Consider the following 22,907-nt stretch of genomic DNA (forward strand, 5'->3'; position numbering starts at 1 on the left):
ATACAATTGCTTAAATTCATTATGCTACTTCTCAAAGATATAATTTTAGCAGGAGGATAATATCTACCAATGAAAGCATCCTTACATTTAGTCCATGAATCAATACTATTCTTAGGCAAAGATAGCAACCAATCTTTAGCTCTTCCTCTTAAGGAGAAAGGAAACAATTTCAATTTTATAATATCACCATCTACATCCTTATACTTTTGCATTTCACAAAGTTCAACAAAATTATTAAGATGGGCAGCAAGCATCATCAGAACTAATACCAGAAAATTGCTCTCTCATAACAAGATTTAGTAAAGCAGGTTTAATTTCAAAAAATTCTGCTGTAGTAGCAGGTGGAGCAATAGGTGTGCATAGGAAATCATTATTATTTGTGTTTGTGAAGTCACACAACTTAGTATTCTCAGCAGTTCCCATTTTAGCAGTAGTAAATAAAGAAAACTAAATAAAGTAAATGTAAGTAGCTAATTTTTTTGTGTTTTTAATATGGAGATCAAGACAGTAAATAAAGTAAAACTAGCAACTAATTTTTTTGTGTTTTTATATAAGAGCAAACAAAGCAGTAAATAAAATAAAGTAAAGCAAGACAAAAACAAAGTAAAGAGATTGGATGTGGGAGACTCCCCTTGCAGCGTGTCTTGATCTCCCCGGCAACGGCGGCAGAAAAAGTGCTTGATGCGTGCAGATAACACACGTCCGTTGGGAACCCCAAGAGGAAGGTGTGATGCGTACAGTAGCAAGTTTTCCTCGCAAGAAACCAAGGTTTATCGAACCAGTAGGAGTCAAGGATCACGTGAAGGTCGTTGGTGACGGAGTGTAGTGCGGTGCAACACCAGTGGATTTCGGCGCCAACGTGGAACCCGCACAACACAATCAAAGTACTTTACCCCAACGTAACGGTGAGGTTGTCAATCTTACCGACTTGTCAGTAAACAAAGGATTAATTGTATAGTGTGGATGATGATGTTTGTTTGCGAAGAACAAGTAAAGAACAATTGCGGTAGATTGTATTTCAGATGTAAAGAATGGACCGGGGTCCACAGTTCACTAGTGGTGTCTCTCCCATAAGATAAATAGCATGTTGGGTGAACGAATTACGATTGGGCAATTGACAAATAAAGAAGGCATAACAATGCACATACATATATCATGATGAGTACTATGAGATTTAATCGGGGCATTACGACAAAGTACATAGACCGCTATCCGAGCATGCATCTATACCTAAAAAGTCCACTTTCGAGGTTATCATCCGAACCCCTTCCGATATTAAGTTGCAAACAACGGACAATTGCATTAAGTATGGTGCGTAATGTAATCAACACAAATATCCTTAGACAAAGCATCGATGTTTTATCCCTAGTGGCAACAAGCACATCCACAACCTTAGAACTTTCTATCACCGTCCCAGATTCAATGGAGGCATGAACCCACTATCGAGCATAAATACTCCCTCTTGGAGTTACAAGTATCAACTTGGCCGTAGCCTCTACTAGCAACGGAGAGCATGCAAGAACATAAACAACATATATGATAGATTGATAATCAACTTGACATAGTATTCAATATTCATCGGATCCCAACAAACACAACATGTAGCATTACAAATAGATGATCTTGATCATGATAGGCAGCTCACAAGATCTAACATGATAACACAATGAGGAGAAGACAACCATCTAGCTACTGCTATGGACCCATAGTCCAGGGGTGAACTACTCACACATCGATCCGGAGGCGATCATGGCGATGAAGAGACCTCCGGGAGATGATTCCCCTCTCCGGCAGGGTGCCGGAGGCGATCTCCTGAATCCCCCGAGATGGGATTGGCGGCGGCGTCTCTGGAAGTTTTTCCGTATCGTGGCTCTCGGTACAGAGGGTTTCGCGACGAAGGCTTTAAGTAGGCGGAAGGGCGGAGTCGGAGGGCTGACAGGGGCCCCACACGCTAGGGCAGCGCGGGCCCCCCCTAGGCCGCGCGGCCCTAGTGTGGCGGCACCTCGTCGCCCCACTTCGTGATCCCTTCGGTCTTCTGCAAGCTTCGTGGAAAAATAAGACCCTGGGCGTTGATTTCGTCCAATTCCGAGAATATTTCCTTTGTAGGATTTCTGAAACCAAAAACAGCAGAAAACAAGCAATCGGCTCTTCGGCATCTCGTCAATAGGTTAGTGCCGGAAAATGCATAATAATGACATATAATGTGTATAAAACATGTGAGTATCATCATAAAAGTAGCATGAAACATAAGAAATTATGGATACGTTTGAGACGTATCAGCCGCCTTATGGGGTGGGCCCCCCAGGCACCCCCTTGCGCCGCCTCTTCGCCTATAAAATCCCTCGCGACCTAAAAACCCGATACCAATTGACAAAACTGCAGAAAGACTCCAGGGGCGCCGCCGCCATCGCGAAACTCCGTTTCAGTGGACATAATCTCTGTTCCGGCACGCCGCCGGGACGGGGAAGTGCCACCGGCTGGTAGGACAAAGGATGTTATGCAAGTTTCTCATTGCGAGCACGTATGACTATATATGGAAAACATGCCTACATGATTAATAATCTCGATGTTCTGTCTTAATGCTATTTCAATCCTATCAATTGCCCAACTGTAATTTGTTCACCCAACACTTGTCACTTGTTATTTGAGAGTTACCACTAGTGTAGATAGCTGGGAACCCCAGTCCATCTCTTATCAGCATATACTCGTTCTATATGTCATTGGAAGTAGTATCAACTATTTTCTGGTGCCATTGCCTCTGTGTTACTGTTACTATTGCTGTGTTACTGTTACTATTGCTCTCATATTACTGCTGCTTTCACATCACCCCTGTTACTAGTGCTTTTCCAGGTGCAGCTGAATTGACAACTCAGTTGTTAAGGCTTATAAGTATTCTTTACCTCCCCTTGTGTCGAATCAATAAATTTGGGTTTTACTTCCCTCGAAGACTGTTGCGATCCCCTATACTTGTGGGTTATCTGGAAGATGCAGTACAAGAAGAAGCACAAGCAGCGTTGGAGTTTTTGCAAGAATTTAGTGGCACTAATGGCAATGACGGGGCCACTAGTTCCACTGATGGCAATGACGGGGCCACTAGTGCCACTGATGGCAACGTGATCACTACTGGCACCAAGGGCACAAAACTGAAAAAATGCAGGGAGAGGCGCCGAAACAAGCTCGACAATAAAACATATATTGTCTTGGAAGTAAGCCTTGCTAATGGTGAGTCTATTTGGTCACCCTTAGTCGCAGCGAGTTATGGCGGCCAATGCGGATGTATTCTCCGAGATACCATTTCGAGCAACAAGAAAAACATTAGGGAGAATGCATAATTATATGCCAGCCTTATCTCGAAGTTGCACAAACGGTACACATTTCCACACCCTCACAACAACGATAATCTCACCAAAAATCTGGTAAAAACCCACGCTCTCGGTGACAAGGGATTAACTTGTCAATGACTACAGATTGTAGACTTAGAGTTTCGTAAGAAGTAGAGGGCAAGTAGATCTCGAAGGTTTCAGCCAAAATGTGCTCGACTAAAGATTATGGTGGTTCTGTTGACAATAAATTCGATCATTTTCTCTCCCCTCGGCTCCCCTTTATATATGAGGTGGAGCCGAGACTTTTCGTGTCGTATAAGTTACAAACTATGAGAGGCATATGGGCCTTTCCTATATTGCTATCATATTCCTATTACAACTTCACTTTCCTTATCCGAAGTTCTTTGGACTTCCGGGCTTCTCAATCTTCGGGTCCATGGGCCTCTCATCCTCTTCAGATAACCCGGGTACCTTATTCGGTATGCCTGTTAGGCATACCTATGTAACTCAGCAAGTTTAGTAGGGACTTGAGCAGTTGAAAAACGAGAGTACAAAGAATGGTGGATAACGGTGATGATTACTCCAAGGTACACAAGGCATATCCCATGATCACAGAGGAGGGGTGGGAAACATTCAAGAATAATTGTGCTAGAAAGGAGGACAAGGATTTACGGAAGTGGGGTTTGGACATGAGTCGCATGAACATAGGTTCCGTCACTCTCGGAAGCTGTGGTTATGACGGCAAGAGGTCGAGGTGGGAAAATGAGGACGCTGATCCTTTAATTGCTGCAAAATCAAGCCTTGAGAAAAATTCGAGGACCGGCGGCAATGTGAGTGTATCAGGGCTCGGTGCCATCGAGATGTAAAAAGGGGAATATGTAACAGACAAGAAGACGGAGTAATTAATTGCCGAACTGGTAATTTATCTACCGTAGCTTTTAATCAATTCGATTACATTCTAATAGTTACATTTCTAAATGTTTCATATGTTCTTTTTGTATCATAAGCAAAATATGCTGGAATGTGAAACCTCCTCCGATGGATCGGCCCCATGGGATCAACCTTTAACCCGGGCGATAAACTTGACCCTCGAAAAGCTGGTGAAGAAGAAGCCGGTACATGGCCGTGTTGCTGGCGTAGGAATCGGCGCCAAGTGGAACTACTATTACAATGATAACAGTGAGCAACAAAAGAAAAGCAGAAAACCCACCGACGATATTTTTGATAAGGATATTGAGATAATTATGGACAAAAAGATTAGCTCAATCATCCAAGTGAAAAGGAAGTTGGTCAAATAGGGCCTAGTCCAATTGAAGAATTCTTAAATTTTGGTGACGAAGATTTTTCAATTGAGGATATTTTGACTAGAATCACGTTGCCTACCGATGCACAGTTAGCTCGTACAGGTGACATTATTGCAGGCATCCTTCGGCGCCCATCAATGCCACACCGTCAGCTCCATCCACAACTCCTGCCCAGCTTCTACCGCAGCTTCTACCGCAGCTTCTACCCGAGCTCCTACCACGGTTGTAGCCACAACTCCAACCAGAGCTCCACCCAAAGCTCATGTCGCAGCTCCTAAACGAGCTCCAAACACAACTCCTACAACATCTCCCACCGCATCTCCAACCACAGTTCCAGCAGCTTCTGCCGTAGCTCCTGCCCGAGCTCCTACCACAGTTACAGCCACAGCTCCAATCGGAGCTCTAGCCGAAGCTCCTGCCGCAGTCCCCAAACGACCTCCAACCACAACTACAACCTCAGCTCGTAGTCATGTTGTTGTTCCGCTAAAGCCTAAAACAAAGCCCGTCGGAAAGTCCAAGGGAAGCATGTCGAAGAAGCCGCTTGAAACAAAAGATCCTTCGAAGATGACCAGATCAGCTGTCAGCTGTTTTTGACAAGGGCATTGAACTGCCGACTATGAATGTAGTCAAGAATTACATTCACGGTAGCGTACTTATGAAAGATTTGCCCCAGGGAAAAATTGTTAGGCATCACTGTGGCGTTATTATATCAGTTTTGGTGGCTTACCATGACAATAATTTTAAGAAGCCTATATCGAAGGAATCCTCTGGAGTTATGGTTAAGTTCAAACCTGAACACTTCTACCATAACTACGCAAAAAATCCAGACAATTCGGAAGATTTCTATCTCATGATAAACCTTCGAGAGATGGACGCCAGCATAGTATACACTGTGAGTATATAGTTGACTCAATGGCAGTAGTAGCTATGTGTAGCTTTGCTACTGACAAATATTTTGTTTATGTAAGTTCAATTATACGAGAGTCAGGGTCAATAACATTAGAGTACTCATCATAGACCCTCATATAGTGACAGTCAATTGATTCAGACGCGGTCGTGGTCGAGAATTACATTACCCATGTGCTGGATCTGGCTTTCAAAGATAACAAGTTAATCATGTGGGCCTATAATAAAAGGTAAAATATAGCTACTTATGCATCTTTTTACGCATTTGCTCGGATTTATGCAACTAACTAGTTCAAATTTTAGCTTTCATTGAATTCTTATTTGTATCTCACTATTGGATGTCCAAGTCTATTATTTCGATTCTTACCTAAGCAATCCGACGAGAAATTTTACGGATGCAAAGAAACTTATTGATAGGTGATTGTTCTTTCATCCGCATAATATAAATTAATGTCATCTATATTATTCTAAGGATTTTATTGCATTCATATTATTTAGATAATTTACCACATTTCGCTCGGGGGGACAAAATGCAGAGAAAATCAGTTACGCATCACTAGAGCATAATATGTTTGTCCCGGTTAGTTTTGCTAGCACTTATACTAGTAAGTGATTTATTTATTGGATAATATATGAAGTATATAATTTCTATGTTCTATGTCTCAGTGCCACCAGCAGCCAGAAGGATCTATGTTATGTGGCTTCTATGTTGCCTATCATATGAATTTCGTAATAAGCAAAATGCAGGGAAATAAGCCATTTAAATTGATATGCAAACATCCTCTATTTTATTTTTACTATTTTTTTTCATATTTTGTACCTCTTTTGATCATACATATTTATTACCTCGCAACCTATGTTGGATGTGGGGGAGCTGACCGATCTGACAGTAACAAAGCTCTGTGACCAGATGCGCGTGTTTCGGTTACAACAAGTGGTTAGAGCATCTCCACTCGTTGGCGCTCCCCACGTCCAAATCCGGCGAAAGTTTCGTCCGGATTGGAGGAAAATTAGGCCTGGGGAGCGCCAAAGTTCCAGCCGTCCCCCCGGCAGGACACCCCCAACTTGGGGCATTTGACATATTTCAAACAGATTCGACATAAAATTTACCAAGTTCGGCAAACAAGATTCAGAAAATTGCTGAAACAAATTCGGCGAAAATCAGTACAATGTTTAACAAGTGCTTAAACAAATGAAGCACACAATTTCACAAGTTTTGAAACAAATAAATAAAGACAGACTAGTTGGCGTCGGCGTTGGCGTTGCCTCGGAGCGTCCATATATGCTCCACCAGATCATCTTGCAGTTGTTGATGCATTGTAGAGTCTCGGATCTCCTGGCGCATAGCAATGAAGACGGCCCATGATGTCGGCACCTGGTGATTAGGCTGTGCAAGAGGTCCCTCTCTCTCATATGGTGCTTGTTGCTCAGCCAGAGGAACCGGATGTTTTCGCTCATTTTCAATAATCATATTGTGTAGGCACACACATCAGTTCATCACCTCCCACATCTGATCTTTGGACCAAGTCATAGCGGGGAACCGGACGACAACAAATCTCTGCTGGAGGACACCAAATGCACGCTCGATGTCTTTTCGGCGAGGCAAATGGACGAACACCTGACGGGCGTGGTCGAGGCAACCCGAGCCGCGAGCGACGAGGAGTAGGCCAAAGTCGGGAAACAGGCCGGCGGAGGAGCAGCCAGATAGGCATTCGTCGAAAGACGGCGGAATATAGGCAGGTGGAGAAGGAGGGACGGTGGAATCTGGGAACAAGCCGGCGGGGTGGTGCCGGCGGCGAGAGAGATACGAGGGGTGGGGGAGATTTTGAGCGAGGTGGTGGTGGGGTTCGTGTGTCGAGTCGCCGACAGATCGGGCCCTTCCCCGCTTTTCACTCGTTCGGAGTCCCCGACAGATCCCCGGGGGACCGGGGATGGCGTGGGCTCGCCGGATGGATGAAGGGCCAAATCCGGACGAAAACGAGGAACCGGGGGCGCGACTGGGCCGAATTTCGCCGTCCGGATGGAAAAAACGTCGCTCAGGGGCCTCGTCGGGGAGACGAGTGGAGATGCTCTTACTCCCACTGGACCGTCCCACAATCCTCCTGCTTGAGATGTGTTGCAAATATATGAAACAATCTATGTTATATATAGTCAAAAACTTTATCTTTGTTCTTTCAAAACGTTGATTGAGATTTTCAAAACTATAAATTATTATGCATGTCGTGTGTATATATGAATGTGTTATGTGGATCGAGTAAAGAGTTATATATCTAATGCTATGCTCATACACTGCCACGTTAGCTGAAATAAGCAGGCATGCGTAAAAAAAAGAAAAACAAAAAATAATAATGGTAGCATGCAACGATTTTTCATACCCCTATAACACAATGGTAGCATGCAAAACGACACGCGAGCAGTAGCACGAACTATTAGCAGCGTGTTGCCCACACGCTGCATTAAGGCTAATGGCAGCGTGTTTGAGTGACACGCGACTAGTACTTTACCTATCAGTCGTGTGTCATGTGGGCACGCGACTAGTAGCTTATACCACTGGCCCGCGGCTGGTAGGGTTTTTCCTACTAGTGCGAGGGGTCAAGATTTGACTAAATTGGCAAGAATTTGGAGTTCTAGTGACAATTCTTCTTCACAAAGTCCCAACCATGGGGGACCCCCCCCCCCCACCACCCCCTTCCCGGTGTTTGTCCCTGCCTAGCCGGCGTTGTAAACTTGCCAGTTGGTACCTCTTCCATGATATGTGATGCACCTTCCAGGGTGTATTATAAGGAAAAGGGACTCTAGCATCGCAATACTAAATATATTGCTCATCTATTTACATAAATTTAGACTTTTGATTGAATTTGTGCGGAGTGTTGAAATATATTGTCCATCTCTCTCCATCAGTTTAGGCTTTGATGGTAGGGCATGATCACACATATATGGTTCATGTACTACCCCCTCCGATCCAATGCAAATGACACCATCGTTTTACGTGTTTGAGCTTTGACCAATAATACATATTTTACTTTTTATAAAAAAATATACCATTAGAAACTTTAGAAGTATATGAATCCAATGATACAACATGCATGCCATATATAGTAGTATAATTTATAGTTCGTTGGTCGAATTAATGGTCAAATGTAAACTTTTAAAAACGTGTGCGCCGCCTGAATAGGAATAGGAAGAGAGGGAGGGAGTACTTCAAAATTGCACCTTCACACACGGCCGTGCGCGCCCGCTCGATCGGTCGGCGCCGCACGACGATATTAGGCGGTCGGTGGCCGGCCCGATCGCCGCGCTAGCTGACGCTTCATGCCATGCATGGACGGCGTCCGCACTGGCCGCCCGGCGCGCGCTCCGACGCCCCGGTCTCCGCTAGCTCCACCGCCCCGTGCGCGCGCGCGCCGGCGGAAATAACATATCCTGCCGCGCGCGCCGTCAGGCGTACCCCGTGCTGCACGCCGTGGTCGTTGGCTGCGATGGTCAGGATAAGCACCTGGTCATGTGCGCGCCAGCGTCGAGACAACGGAGATTATGTCTGCATACATGTATGGTCAAGGCATCAGGTCACCAGCTGCCATCCGATCCAACTACGTATCCAGTCCGACCCATCCCGTAGGTACCAGGGAGATGATTAGCGGAGAGCTACGGTTTGTCGAACCAGCGTGGTCCAGATCACACGATCTCTTCCCCTCCTGAGAGCTGAGAGATTCTGGTTCTGTCGGTCTTCGTCTTGACCGATCGATTGAGCTGGGGACAAAACGTCTCTTGTGCCATGTTACAGGGTGCTCTATCTCTCTCTGCCCCAGAGCTCTCCAGGAAGTACTCGCTTTGCTTGGTTTCGTCGTTAGCCCAGGAGGTGCGAATTTGCATGCATGCAGTCGAGGACAAAGCCTGCGCCATGATTGCCGAGCGTGTGTCGTCGTCTAATGGCTGGTAGATTCGTACGTACGCACTACGGAGTCGACGCTCCAACCGGTACTACACGATTCTCGATTGATCATCTCAACGGACACGAAACAGTAAGGGTTAATTAAGCAGCTATAGGAGCAGCTTGCGCAAGGAGAAAAATGTCACCGTGTAAAGTTTCTTTTGTGAGAAGGATCCCGAACTATTATAGAAGTTGACAAAAAGTATAATGCACCTCACAAATAATACTCCTTCCGTCTTAATTTACTAGTCTTTCCCGTATCTCTAGGTCGCTAATTTAACCTATATAATTTAAATTATATAATGTAAAAATTATATTATTAGAAAATAGAACATCTAAACTTTCTAATGATATAATTATTATAACATATAACTAATGATAACTTGATCAAATTTGTGATCTAGGGATAGGTGCATGCCTAATAAACTATTACCTGCTAACACGAGCCACTGGTATGCCGATGTCGCCAATCCACTGCCAGAGCTAGCATAGCGTTGTTGATGGCAGCCGGAAGTCTTCGTGCACATGCCTCTAAAGGCCAACGTCCTACACCTGAAGTCACCGCTCCCGCCACTGAACCCTTGGATTGATCCGAATCTCCTAACATCAAGCCGGCAACACACATAACAATTCTAGATCCGCCAGTCTGGAGCAGTGGCCAGACATTTGCACGCCCTCCTCAACGCCACCAGCAAGATCGCCGCCAACGAGGTGAACGAGATAAGAAGCGTTATTTTTCTTCCGGGCAACTTTGCCGTATCCACTGTAACTTTGTTGTCAGTTGAAAAAACCCTAATTCTAGAGACCCAACCTACACCACGAAGCGCAGATCCGAGGTACGCAGCCCTCCCACCGAGCAGCAAGCAGAGGAGGCGGAGATCTATCGATATCGGACGGGGAAGGAGGAGATAGGCGGCTGCTGGGGTTTTCTATTTTCTCACGGTCGACAAGTTTACTTTTTCTTTTGTCACGGTGTGATCTTACTTAGGAAGATCTGCAGACATCCAGATCCACTTCACAGTTGAGAACTGGGTCAGGCTGGCATAGCAACCAACCAAACAGAGGACATAGAAACAGAGCTGCGGCCTGCGTGCGTGTAATTTGTAGTTACGACTCGTAGACGTTTTGGCAACTGATACAGTCACACACATATATATCGTGGCACTCATCCATGAGTTATGTGTCGTCACTGTTGATGTTGTGTCATGGTTTCAGGTCACCGTTCTAGGAAAGATCAGGACTACCCATAAGCTGCTGTTGGCTGCGCCCGACAAATAGTATTCGGCTCCTCCTTGGTCCTTGTGATCACGAAATATGCTGACTACAATCATTTCAATCATTTTGAGATTGTCAATCACTGGACAAGTATATAGCGAAATCTTCGGTGGCCCCCTTTAATACCCGCGGCGCCTATGTCGTGGTCACAAGTGCCGTGTCGCTTGGCGAATTCACCATCTTCATCTCGGCCACCTTTCACACCTAGCGACTATCAACAGTTCTTCCATCGGTACCTTCTCGAAAGTGCTCCACTCCACCACCAACACAATATTCCGCCAGCCAATCTTCAGCGGCAGCTCATGTATTCTCCCCCGCCCCCCTATATATTCGTGTGGGAACATGTCATACTTGGCAGGTTGACGGTGACCACTAATGTTGAGGAGCTACATGACAACTCCTCGGCATCATTGTTACCTTGTTCCGCAACACGTCTTTGCTCCATTGTGGTTATAATTAGGGTTCTTTGGGGGCATCTAGATGAGCGACAACGCCACGGTCTTCCGCCACGACTTTATGTCACCTGATGTGGTTTCCCGTGACATAGCAAGCAACGAACCCCTATTGAGGCGGTGTTACTCTCCCTCTATTTGCAAATAAATTTTGGAGGACTGAGTTTCGAGCTTTGTGGCCTCGCTATGGGCGTCCCCTAGGCGCCATAACTTTTACTCCCTATTTTTCTTCCTGGGCGTACCATTGAATCTAGAGTTGACTATCACACACCCTCCTTCTGTCTCTGTAAATGACATATGATTTTTCCGCTAATCAAGGATGCGACATGTTGATACCAATCATTTCAATCATTGTGATCACGAAATATGTAGATTCCAATCATTTCGACATTGTTCATCACTATACAACTACACCGAACTCTTTTATGCCCCCCTTCACAACCAAGAGTGCCTACACCGTGCGGTCACTATCACATTTCTTGATGAGGTATTCTCTTCATCTAGACATTCCCCGTGCCCAACCATTGTAAGCATTTCCTCTATTTGTGCCACCAGTGTCGCTCGCCTAGTAGTTTCCTACTTTGATGTCCACACATTATCCCCTTAATTACCTGCATGTGTATTAGGCTGCATCGGTGATACCTTGAATCACCTCTTCTTTTCCTACCCCCACGGTTGTCATATGGGAGCGTGCCATGCGGGCAGGGTAGTGTATGTATGATACACAGAGTTAAGGAGCTCTACCATAGCTCCTTGACATCTTTGCTCCATCGCAATAATTTGGGGGGTGGGGGTGGGGGAGGGGATGTTTTAGGCATCTAGAAGAGATACAAATGCCTTAGTCTCCCGCAATCACCTTCCGCTACATGTCATAGTTGCCAAGAACACCTCAACCAATATTTTCCTGTGGCGGTGGCGCTGTTCTCACTCTACTTGTAATATCATTTGACAGGCCAGGGTTTAGAGCTTTGCGACCTCATTGTGAGTGCATCGCAGATGCCTTAGCTACTGGTGTTGTACCCATCGAACATGAGGTGCTACTCATAGACAATGTCGTCAATCTTATTACTCAATGGTTGTGTATGTGCGCTCACGTGTGCGTTCTTCTACATAATACACATCATTTCTTAAAAAATGAACATCAAAATAACCGAGTTATTAACAAAGAACATAATGGAGTTTTACTGGGTTTTTTGCGAAAGAGAAAGTAATTAAGCACAAAACCACCTAGGAGCTATACATTACTTTTGTCAATTTCCTGGCATTTCTTCCTTTACTAACAGAGCTCTCGTGCATATGAGAATGTGTTTTATTGTACAAATAAGGGTGGTTGTTTGAATTTCGATGCCACATATTTGGAAAAAATTGTCAAGTTTGCTTAGGATGGGCTACTCTTTTTTCATGGTTTTTTTTGCAATCACCATATAAAACTCAGTCGTGCAAATGAGTCAAGTTCGATTCTCGATTTCCAATTTCATGAAAATCTTAATTTATTTGCGAGTATGTCTAAAATTACAAATCCCACAACTTTTCGAATCTTAAATTGCTATTTTTGAGCCCCACTTTTGTTTTCTTCATATAGATAGAAAAATCAAAGAATATTCCACAAAAATTGCTGGCATTCTAACATCTACAAATTAACTAGATAAAGTTTGAACTTTTTGGATGTTTACGATTTTTTTTTTCAAAATAAAGGGAGCATGCTCTCCCAAGATCATAAAGTCCCCACTGCTGGGTATTTGTGCATCTTGAAAATTCTTAAAATAAGTTCCACATACAATTATACAAAATAAGTAAAAAAATATGACCTAATATAACTTAGATATAAAACAAAATATTCAAATTATATTTTGAACAATGCATTGTCTTGATTTTTTTTGAAAGGCACATGTACATGAATCTTAAACTCAAGCATCAACACTTACATGTACATATGCTTTTCCCTGTATATAATTTTTTTTGCAAGTGTTTCAGCAACGGATTTTGCAGGAAAACACCATATCGAATGATCTTGGATACTCTAGTAGAGAACCTATTACATGTTGAAAAGTAGAAAACCGGTCAGACGTTTAGTAGTATGATTGGGTATACCAAGAGGACGCATCCGATGATGGTAGTTGGTAGATTTCTATATTGGGGACTGTTTGCCCGTACAGTCCAAATGATTATAGTTTTCTGGATCGCCCTGGAGACCATTTTCTGTGAACTGTGATCCTCGCGAGGCAAGCCAGCCAGCCAATCGCCATGAACCATGTCACGTTAGTAGTACCACAAGTGGTGTAAGCCTGTTGGAAATCTTTGTTAATCTTTTTTTCAAAACCAGAAATATTTGTTAATTGAGCAGGACCAATATGGCCTACGTGGAGCGACAAATCGGCATCTCCGGCTCCAGCATTTGGCATTTCTGCGGTCCACAAAGTGTTGGCGAAGACCGTTTTAATATTCGGCTCTCTCCCTTCCCTACACAGCTTGGGACAACCCTAGACGAATCTTCCAGCGTCCCTAGATGTTCCCTGCACGACTAACCTTGTTAGCCAGGCAAATCATGTGTAAACAGTCTTGAAACTCCTGCATCCATGGGCCTAAGCCAACAGCACACGGAAGCACACATACAGCCACACAGAATCTAAGTAAGGTTCTGTTTATTCAACTAAAAAGTGCTGTATAAGGCTATGTCCTGTTAGGTTACTCCTTCCCGTTAAAAAGATGATGTTTTCGACAAATTTTAAAACATTGACAATAGGTTTTCCTTTTAACACTTATTAGGTGGAGAACTTAAGAATGATATGCATTGGTTTGTAGGCGAAATCCAATAAGATCGTTATAATTTTGTTGGCAGCAATGCCATGTTACAAGAGAAAACAATAGTCAAAATTACAACATAGTTTAAGAAGAGGAAATTTCACAAATACACATATCTATGGATCAAGTTGTACTAACAAAAAACCGCAACTCTAGGAAGGTTTAATTGATATCGTGATCCCTAGGGGCATTGAGTAACAAAAAAAACCTACAATCGCGACAACTATTGTGATCCCTTGGCTTGTATTCGGTTTCAGTCAGCCTTCGTACTCATCTCACTCTTTTCTCTTTCCTCATTGTGTTCATGTATGTGTGGTGGGGGTGGGGGTTGGGGTGGTGGGGTGCAGACTCCCCCACCTCCATCTTGACCGATCTCCCCAAGCTCCATCATTGCCTCCACTTCTATTGGTGGCTTTGCCGTGGACTCAGAAATAGCGTCGCCTTTTTGGAGTTCACCGTATAATGCATGAGGGAAGGGCTGCATTACTTACAAGAACTTGAACGGGGGAGGCATGGTCTTTGGTGACGACATGATTGGCCCTGGTGAGTGCAAGGATGCCATGCAGAGGAATAACATGAAAACCATGCGGAGGAGCACATTAGAACGAACACTCCGCCTTGAAAACCAAGTGTTGCTCACCTGCGGTGCGAGGCATGTGTGCTGCTCAATCGCAAACAACTTCCATCTCTAACATTTCAAACTCAAGATTATGTGATAGCGACCTAAGGCCAATGTTGGGTTCTAATGTTATCTTTGCTATTGTGCGATTGACACTACCGCTGGAAGGAACATGCACGTCGATGTTCATTTTCATTGGCTTATCTAATATTGGCGCCGCCATATTCACTCTCTATCCCCTGGCCCTGTCTAGTTTGAAAGGAAACCGCATGAGGAGAGAAAGACTCTCTCAAGCCGATTATAGGATGATCCACTTCCTTATTCACTGAAATCTACGCATCCAAGCCGATTATAGGACGATCCACTTCCTCATTCACTAAAACAAATGTGAAGGTGGATCTTTGTTAATCGTTGCCTCATAGGGTATCAGGTAAAATAAGAAACTCTCGGAGGAGTGAGAATTATATAAGAAATTGTATTTTATTTCTCCCTATGATATCATGTATGTACCAGAAGATAGCTTAATATGTGATTATAATTGAACTTAGTACTCTATGTGCAACACAACAGAGTTGAACAAGGATCTATCTTATAACCAAGTGAAACCAATTTATTTTCACCAGTTGGGTCTTCCCCACGGATGGGTGATTAATCAATGATCATAGAAGTACTACAAGATGCAGACGACTGATTAACCTACACATGCATGGATGCCCTTGCGTGCATGTGAGCTCATCATGCAAATCTAGCGAAACTACACTCCCCCATGTAGACCGCACACAGGGTAGACAGATCCAGAGGCCGCACGACTAAACAACGGAAGTAAACAAACATTTACTCGATCGATCTTGGGTATACAGTACTAGTATACTAGTACTGTACGCCCCACGGCCCAAGCCCACTCAATGCACATCAGATTCAGCCGCGCGCACACTGCCGCTCACCTTCACCTCCGGCCGCTACTAGTAGTCTATTAGTACCACTCACCAGTCACCACGTCTCTCTCCTTGTCACCCATTTACGACTCTCGCTTTCTCCCTCCCCTAGCTCGATCGGTAGCTCCCTCCGCCCGGCCTGCCCTCTGATCTTGCGGCCACCTCCTCCGTTCCGTCCGGCCTCCGCTACTGCTACCTTTTTGCTCTCCTCTATCCTCACACCGCGCGGCCATTATATATACCTCAGCTCGCTGCAACTGCCTCCACCAAAAAACCTAGCTTGCAAGCCATACTCATCAGCTAGCTCACACTGCTACGTACCCTCAGCTAGCTAGCCTTCTTCAAGTGCGAGCATGTCGTCGAGCAGCCGGAGGTCACGCTCGCGGCGCGCCGGGACCTCGGTGTCGTCGTCATCGTCGAGGTCGATCTCGGAGGACCAGATCTCCGACCTCCTCTCCAAGCTGGAGGCGCTGCTCCCCGACTCCCAGGCCCGCAATGGCGCTCACAGGGTAATTACAGTAGCAGCTATATGCGCGCGTGCATGGCTTCATGGTTATTTTCTTTCTTTCTTGCTGAACTAACTTGGTTGTCGCAGGGGCCGGCGTCGAGGGTGCTGCAGGAGACGTGCAGCTACATCCGGAGCCTGCACCGGGAGGTGGACGACCTCAGCGAGACGCTCGCCGCGCTGCTCGCCTCCGACGCCGTCACAGCCGAACAGGCCGCCGTCATCCGGAGCCTCCTCATGTGATCCACCCCTCCAACCATCCATCCAGTGGCTACGATACCAAGCTCGCTCCGCCGGCGCATGCGTACGCCGTCCGTGGCACCCGGCGGATGATCATACTCCGAGCTAGCATACCTGGCCGGCCTAGCTAGCTAGCTAGCTCGTGTACGCGCGAGCTTCTCTTTCAGATTTTCTTTAGTTGCATTGTTTGGTTGATTAGTTCGACCGGTCCGAGCTTGGATTGCGAGAGGTTTTGGACAGCATGGTCAGTGGTTTTTAATTAATCACACGCGAGATACTGGCACTGTGCGGTACACTGCTGGTATCTACTCCTAGCTAGTACGAGCGCGAGAGCTTCGTCACGGTGCTGTACACTGAAAACCCAATGCCTGTGTGTTGTTTAGTGTGTGCACGAGAGGGTGCTTTATTAGTTTTTGGTACTACTTGACTCTCTTGGATGGCTCCTCTTTCTTTGATGGGCCACGCGCTTGATAATTGCAGCTAGCGCTCTTGGATGTATGCTTGTGTGTGTATACTCTCTGTAGTAAGCGTCGTGTGTACGTTTTGCTTGAGCTAATTTTGGAGTTCAATTAAAGGCAATGATTTGTAAGCTGATCATGACAAATTGTGATGCCCATTGAAATCAATGTTGTGGCGCCCTTGCAAAATTAATAAAGTTGGTACTGTCTATGACTACACTCCTACTCTCCACTACTACAAAATAAGTGTTGGCCTACGAAATGCTTTTGTCCCATGCATGCACGGGACATCTCCGGTGCATGGTTTCATTTAGTTTCTTCGTGCTTCGTTCGCTCAAGTTCATAGAAACGGATTAACACTCAACGAAACATCGTGGCATACGAATCTCAAAGCTGCATATCGACAGCTAAAACATGCATGGGATCGACATCCCACGCATGAGACAATCTCCGCGCTCTTTCTACCAGGCACTATAGCTAGCGTGCATGTATTATTTGTTTACCTTGTCGGAGATGGGAGCTCTCGATACAACACAACGACTACACTCTAAAACAAAAAGAAATCCAACGAAACTTTAATAAAAGCCTCACTAGCTACATGCTCATTCTTTTACCGATACATGGACAAACATTAAGATATACACTCTAATAGTGGTGGAGTTAGCAGGGAACTAAGATTATGAGGGGCAAAGAAGGTGGACAGCACAATATCATTCGTAACATGGCACACTTACAGAAATGTAGAATTGTTTTTACTAGTACGGAAACTACACTCTAATAAAAAAAATAACCGACAAAACTATAATTAAAACGCGACAAAAAAAATTACTGGTACATGGAGAAACTGATACATGGGCCAAGTTAGAGAAATGAAGACAAAAAATTTATGGTTGGGACATGGGCGAAGTTTGAGAAATGAAGACAAACAATTTATGCAGAAATTAAAACATGAAAGTGAATAAGCATATGCGTATATGTATCATATGGAGTATATCATAGGGGGAGCGTGACACCTGCTAGTCCCCCTATCTCCATCACTACACTACAAGACAAGAAACACGGCAAAACATTATGTAATACTAATCTAAAAAAATGATTTTTTGGAAAAATAAAGAGGCATGACACGGGCTTTCATGTCACAACGGATGGTGGATCCATGCACTAGCATGCATGATAGAGAAACCACTCTCATCCGAGCTCTATAATCTCTCTATTCTAAGATTTCGCTTTGATCAAGAAGAAATCCAAATATATGAGAATATTTGTTGATATCATTAGAAAGTGTTCTTTAACTTTATTCATTTATGTAAAATGATCGAGCTAGTATTGTTGATCAAAACTTTGGCCAATGATTCGGCTTGCAAAGCCGGAGGTGGTATAAATTTGGACAGGACTACGTACATTCACATTTAGTACTACCTTAATGGAATTGAATGAAATTGACGTACGTACCCAAGTAAATGGCCAGTTATCTTCTGCATAGTACAACTAGTGTACTAATACTCCTACTGTATATAAATGGAGTACTGTGAATGTACAAATCAATTTGTCACTGGTACGGGTTATCGTCCCTTAGCAAAGTAGTAAACGTACGACTTATCCTGTCCTCTCCCGAGCAAATTTTTAGGCATTGAGATTGATCAAGGTGGACGCGCATTTGAAATGTCGTTTAATCAAGTACGATGGAAGTGGGGAGTGCCGGTATACTTCGTTTTTTCTAGTAATTATGGTTGTGGACAAATGAAGAAACTTTTGGGCAGCGAGAACGTTCTCCAAACGATGCAGATACGTATACGTCGGTCGATAGATGTGGATGCATTCGCGCATGGACCATATGTGTGATGATGCGCCCTACGTCTAAGTGGGGGGCGACGGTAGGGAGGGAGGCAGGAAATCAAAGGCACACGTGCCGTACGCTCATGACCACAACCGTGCAACTAATCAAAGGATACGTACGCCCGTCGGCCGGTGGTACCTCACCCAGCTGATGCTCAGTCGATTAGGTTCAGGACCATTTTTGCACATATCTAGGGTGCAGAAATTCATTGTGTTTGCGTGTCGATAAACTCCGGTAATTGCACTCTCTAGGGCCTCGTTCGGTTGCTCCCAACCTGGCCGGTTTTGAGCCGAGATCCACGTGGTTACACCGGGGTTGGTCCCCGGGAGTTAAATACCGACCCACGCTATGGTTAAACCGCCCCGGTTTTCTACCTCGTCTAGTTTTGCACGAAACCCCTCGTTTTGGCCGGTTTTTAGAAATACTATGCTAGATCCGTGGATTGCATCCCGAGCGCGACGCGACGAAACGACACTCCCGCTCAGCTCTCGCGACAGCGGCAACGACTCGACGGTGGCCGGCTGGAGGAGAGGATCTCCTCGACGCTGACGTTACCCTTCCTTGATGTGGCCGCCGCCACGGAGCCCGACCGAAGCCCTATCCGGAGGAAGCTCAAGATCTCCCCCTTCCCCACCTCCGACGCCGGCCGGTATCAGGTAAATCATCTCCTCCTCGTCGTCCTCCCCTCCCCCTCTTCTTGTATTCTGGGTTGTTTTTGGTGGTTGGTTTCAGCAATGATGTTTCGATCTGGCATGGATCTTGTCCAAGGACATCCGTGCTAGTTGGTTCCTTGATCTGGTAGATGTTGATGCTTTGATCGACTAGAGTAGAACAATTTGATGCATACATCCATATGTTTGTCACTTCATTCCTAGCCAAATTACCAAATGTTGCTATGTATGAGACACAAACCAAACCTAGATATGCTTCTTGCTGCGTGAAGAAACGTGAAGCTCAATAAAAAGTGTAGGATCACAAATTATACTGAATACATATTTTAACTCACTGATTCTAGGACACATTTGGGTAGGACGGGACTTTGTGTGTTCTTTGATAATTGGTAGCAGTGGCGGAGCTTCGAAGAAACTGATGGGCGGGCCCAATACCATTTTACTAGATTTTAATAATCAATTCATCATTCATGCATGGCTTTGTTGCCATTCCAATTTAAGCAAGGGTAAAGGATCAGCTGGTGGTGCTGAAGAACCTTACTCAACTTAACTTATTTCATTTTGTTTTATTTTCAAAACAAAATCAATTCTTATGTGGCTACCTTTCTCACAGCTTGATTGTTATTGGTTGTAGTAATTTAAACCAGCAATAATTGGCTGAGTACCAATTATCCAGTGCATTCTTTTCAGCAAGTACCAATTATCAAGAGTACATATTAAACCTGCAATTATATTTTGTGTGTTCTCTTTTTGTTTGTGGTATTTAAACTTGCAATTTGTTCCTACTTAGTATCTCTTATATTCAGATAGTACGTATAACATCAGTACTTATAAATTTTCTTTGAAAGCAAATTCTGTTCAGTAAATGTTAAATAACTTGGGTCCTTTTTATCTTCAGTTTTTGAATGGCTTTGAGAATTATGGACCACATTAGAAAGAGAGCGGAGGAGCAAGAGGAAGATGGTGATGATGTGATTCTCTTTCTTTTACCAATGTTGCATTGTAGGGTGAATCAAGGGAAAAAAGCACCGCCATAAATCAACGATAAGAGGCGAGGAGGTTTTAAAGGGACTTGCTGGAAAGGCACGTACAAAATTGCCTGGTAGCATTTTGTATGGAGGCTCACATCTTCAGGGCTTTGGCTAGTTTTCTTCGAAGCGAGAGATTGGTACGTGATACCAGACTTAGCGTCGAAGAGAAACTAGCAGCCTTTCTATGGATGTTGTCCCATAATGCCTCCTACCAGGATCTCCAACTCCAGTTCAAGCATAGTAATGACACTTTCCATAACATCATGAATAACTTCTTCAACATAGTTTCTGCACTATCCAAGCACTTCCTCGAGCCTCAAAATCCAGCTCGAGTACATCCAAAGATCTGGAACAATCCAAGATTCTTTTCTTATTTTTAGGTTTTTGTAAACTACTTCAGTCCAAATCATATAACCATGAATTCTTTTTCTCATAGCAAATAATACCTTCTCGGTGTTCTTTGCAGAACTGTCTTGGAGCTATTGATGGGAGACATGTTCCCATGAACATTACCGGTGACATAGCCACGCCATTTAAAAATCGGAAGGGCACACTCAGCCAGTGATGATGGCGTGATTCCACAAGAAATAAACGTGAAGTTCAGGTCCAAGTCACACGCCACCATGTATACTCAGTAGCGGAGCCACGTTGAGACCTGTGTGGTCATTTGACCACACAGCTTTGTGCCAAGTTCTTTGTATTTTCGTGTTAATCTTGTAAAAAATATTTAAAATAATTAAAATTTACATGTATTTGACATCACAGATTTCAAATGACAACACAGGCTTTAAGTTCTGGTTCTGCCACTGTGTATACTCTTCTCCGGATTCCACCAGGTATACTAATGTGGTACCCAATAAGTGAGGTCCAACCTCCCATCTTGTATGGATTGCTGTTAACAAAAGAGGTGATCGATCGGTGGCTGTCTACAACGGAGCTACTCCTGGCGCCTGTACATAGTCCAATTAACCTGGGTTATAATAAGAACACAAAAAGGAGAGCCGTAAGCAAGAGCAATAACAAAGGCTTTATGAGCAGGTGCTCAGGGCACACCTCTATCTCTGATACTCATAGTTCATCAAGATCCGGGTTAGCTTTTCTTTTTATCTCTTAAACGATTTCTTTTTCAATCTTATCTCTCACACAATACGATATGTGAATTTCAAATTTTAAAGATCACAGAAATATAACAACTAGAATGTATGAAAAATAGTTTGATTTTTTATGATATTAAAAATATATGTATAAATAATTTGTTTTGAATTATAAATATTTTAAATTTTAAATTGCCCAAAAAAATTATGAACTATTTCACCACATTCTAGTTGTTATTTTTTTAACGACTTGCGAAGTTTCAAATCTATAAAAAAAGGTTAAAAAAATTCTTTCAAAATGGAGGTTTGAGAGATATGCACACAACCTTGTTTATTAGAATTTTTCAAAATAGCCTTAAGAATACAAGGATCAACTCAAAGCCAGCTAACTAGCAACCGTTGTCGCAACACTTACAAGCTTGATGAAGGAGGTTGCCATGTCGAGGCCGTTTGCCCGGACCTTACACCTACGCGCCTCATCTAAAAACTGTAAGCTACACCAAGAACCGGAGCACGGATCAGTCCAGCAAACCCGGAGCATGCACCATTGCACATGCTCTAGAAGTCGCGCCACCATCTATCACTCACCCTTCTTGAGAACATGGGTCAATGTTGTGACCTTGGCAGACCTGCCATTGATGTCATCATGATCCAGACATCGTCAAAACTTATCTTGCGCGAGTTAATCATGCCACGTCTAACACCTAACCCTCTGCACCATGCCGCCGTAGACAAGGAAGATGCACACCCTTCCACCTCTTAACCCATGTCATGATACTTACAACTTTTCCCTAGAGAAAAATGACATGCAAAGACGAGCTAGATCAAACACGCGGGGTTTGACTTTTGAGCAAAGCTCATACCAGTACTAGTCTACTACTGGCTTACTTGCAGCGACAATGTACACGAGAGCTCGATCGGATTGCTCGTTAATTAGCATAACTGCGGAACGAGTATGCACGAGGTAACTTCGTACGGGACAAAATGCAATCTTCCCGGTCCATCCAGTGGCAAGCCACGCCGCGTTTTTCTTTCTACAGAAAGCGCAAGCTAATGATGAATCGCACATTCGCACTTGCATGCGTCATGAATTGGCCGTGACAGGGAACGCCGTCGATACTGATCGACGATCCATGTGTGTGTTTGTGTTCCATTCCACATTTCCACCGGATTAATTAGCCTGAACATGCGATGAGCCGATAGCTCCATCGAACGTAGGCGCGCGCGCAAGCTACAGCCACGTGAAGCATCATGCCTGAACATTGGACGAGGCGATAGCTCCATGCACATACAGCTCGAAGCTCTGCGAGTTTAACACGTCATCTCGTCTGTCGTTTAGCGAGTGGAAGTGTGTTCTCATGGATTGGGTCCTCCAAATCTCACGAGTCAGGGGTGGAGCTAGGGGCGCCGCGGCTATGCCCCTCCTATGATGGAAATCTTTGAGAAAACCCCTTGTAAACTATGTTTATTGGCCCCCGTATTTTCTAAAAATTTGCTACAAGGCCCCATCTACGTTCATTTTCC

General features: G+C 44.3%; 1 protein-coding gene across 1 annotated transcript; it reads left to right on the forward strand.

Annotated features, from left to right (window-relative positions):
• The first annotated feature begins 15,900 nt into the window (after positions 1 to 15,900).
• On the forward strand, positions 15,901 to 16,295 carry LOC124670511 (transcription factor ILI1-like). The gene is made up of 2 exons (XM_047207000.1): positions 15,901 to 16,056; positions 16,143 to 16,295. The coding sequence occupies exons 1-2, from the start codon at positions 15,901 to 15,903 to the stop codon at positions 16,293 to 16,295; spliced, it is 309 nt and encodes a 102-aa protein (XP_047062956.1).
• Positions 16,296 to 22,907: the final 6,612 nt, after the last annotated feature.

This window comes from Lolium rigidum, chromosome 7, assembly GCF_022539505.1.
Source record: "Lolium rigidum isolate FL_2022 chromosome 7, APGP_CSIRO_Lrig_0.1, whole genome shotgun sequence".
Lineage (NCBI taxonomy): Eukaryota > Viridiplantae > Streptophyta > Magnoliopsida > Poales > Poaceae > Lolium > Lolium rigidum.

What these genes read in the sequence shown, in the direction of transcription:
- LOC124670511 (XM_047207000.1), top strand. Translation starts at nt 15,901, where the DNA reads ATGTCGTCGAGCAGCCGGAGGTCACGCTCGCGGCGCGCCGGGACCTCG. An exon ending in CCCGCAATGGCGCTCACAGG is followed by an intron (nt 16,057 to 16,142) that starts GTAATTACAGTA and finishes TGGTTGTCGCAG; the next exon opens with GGGCCGGCGTCGAGGGTGCT.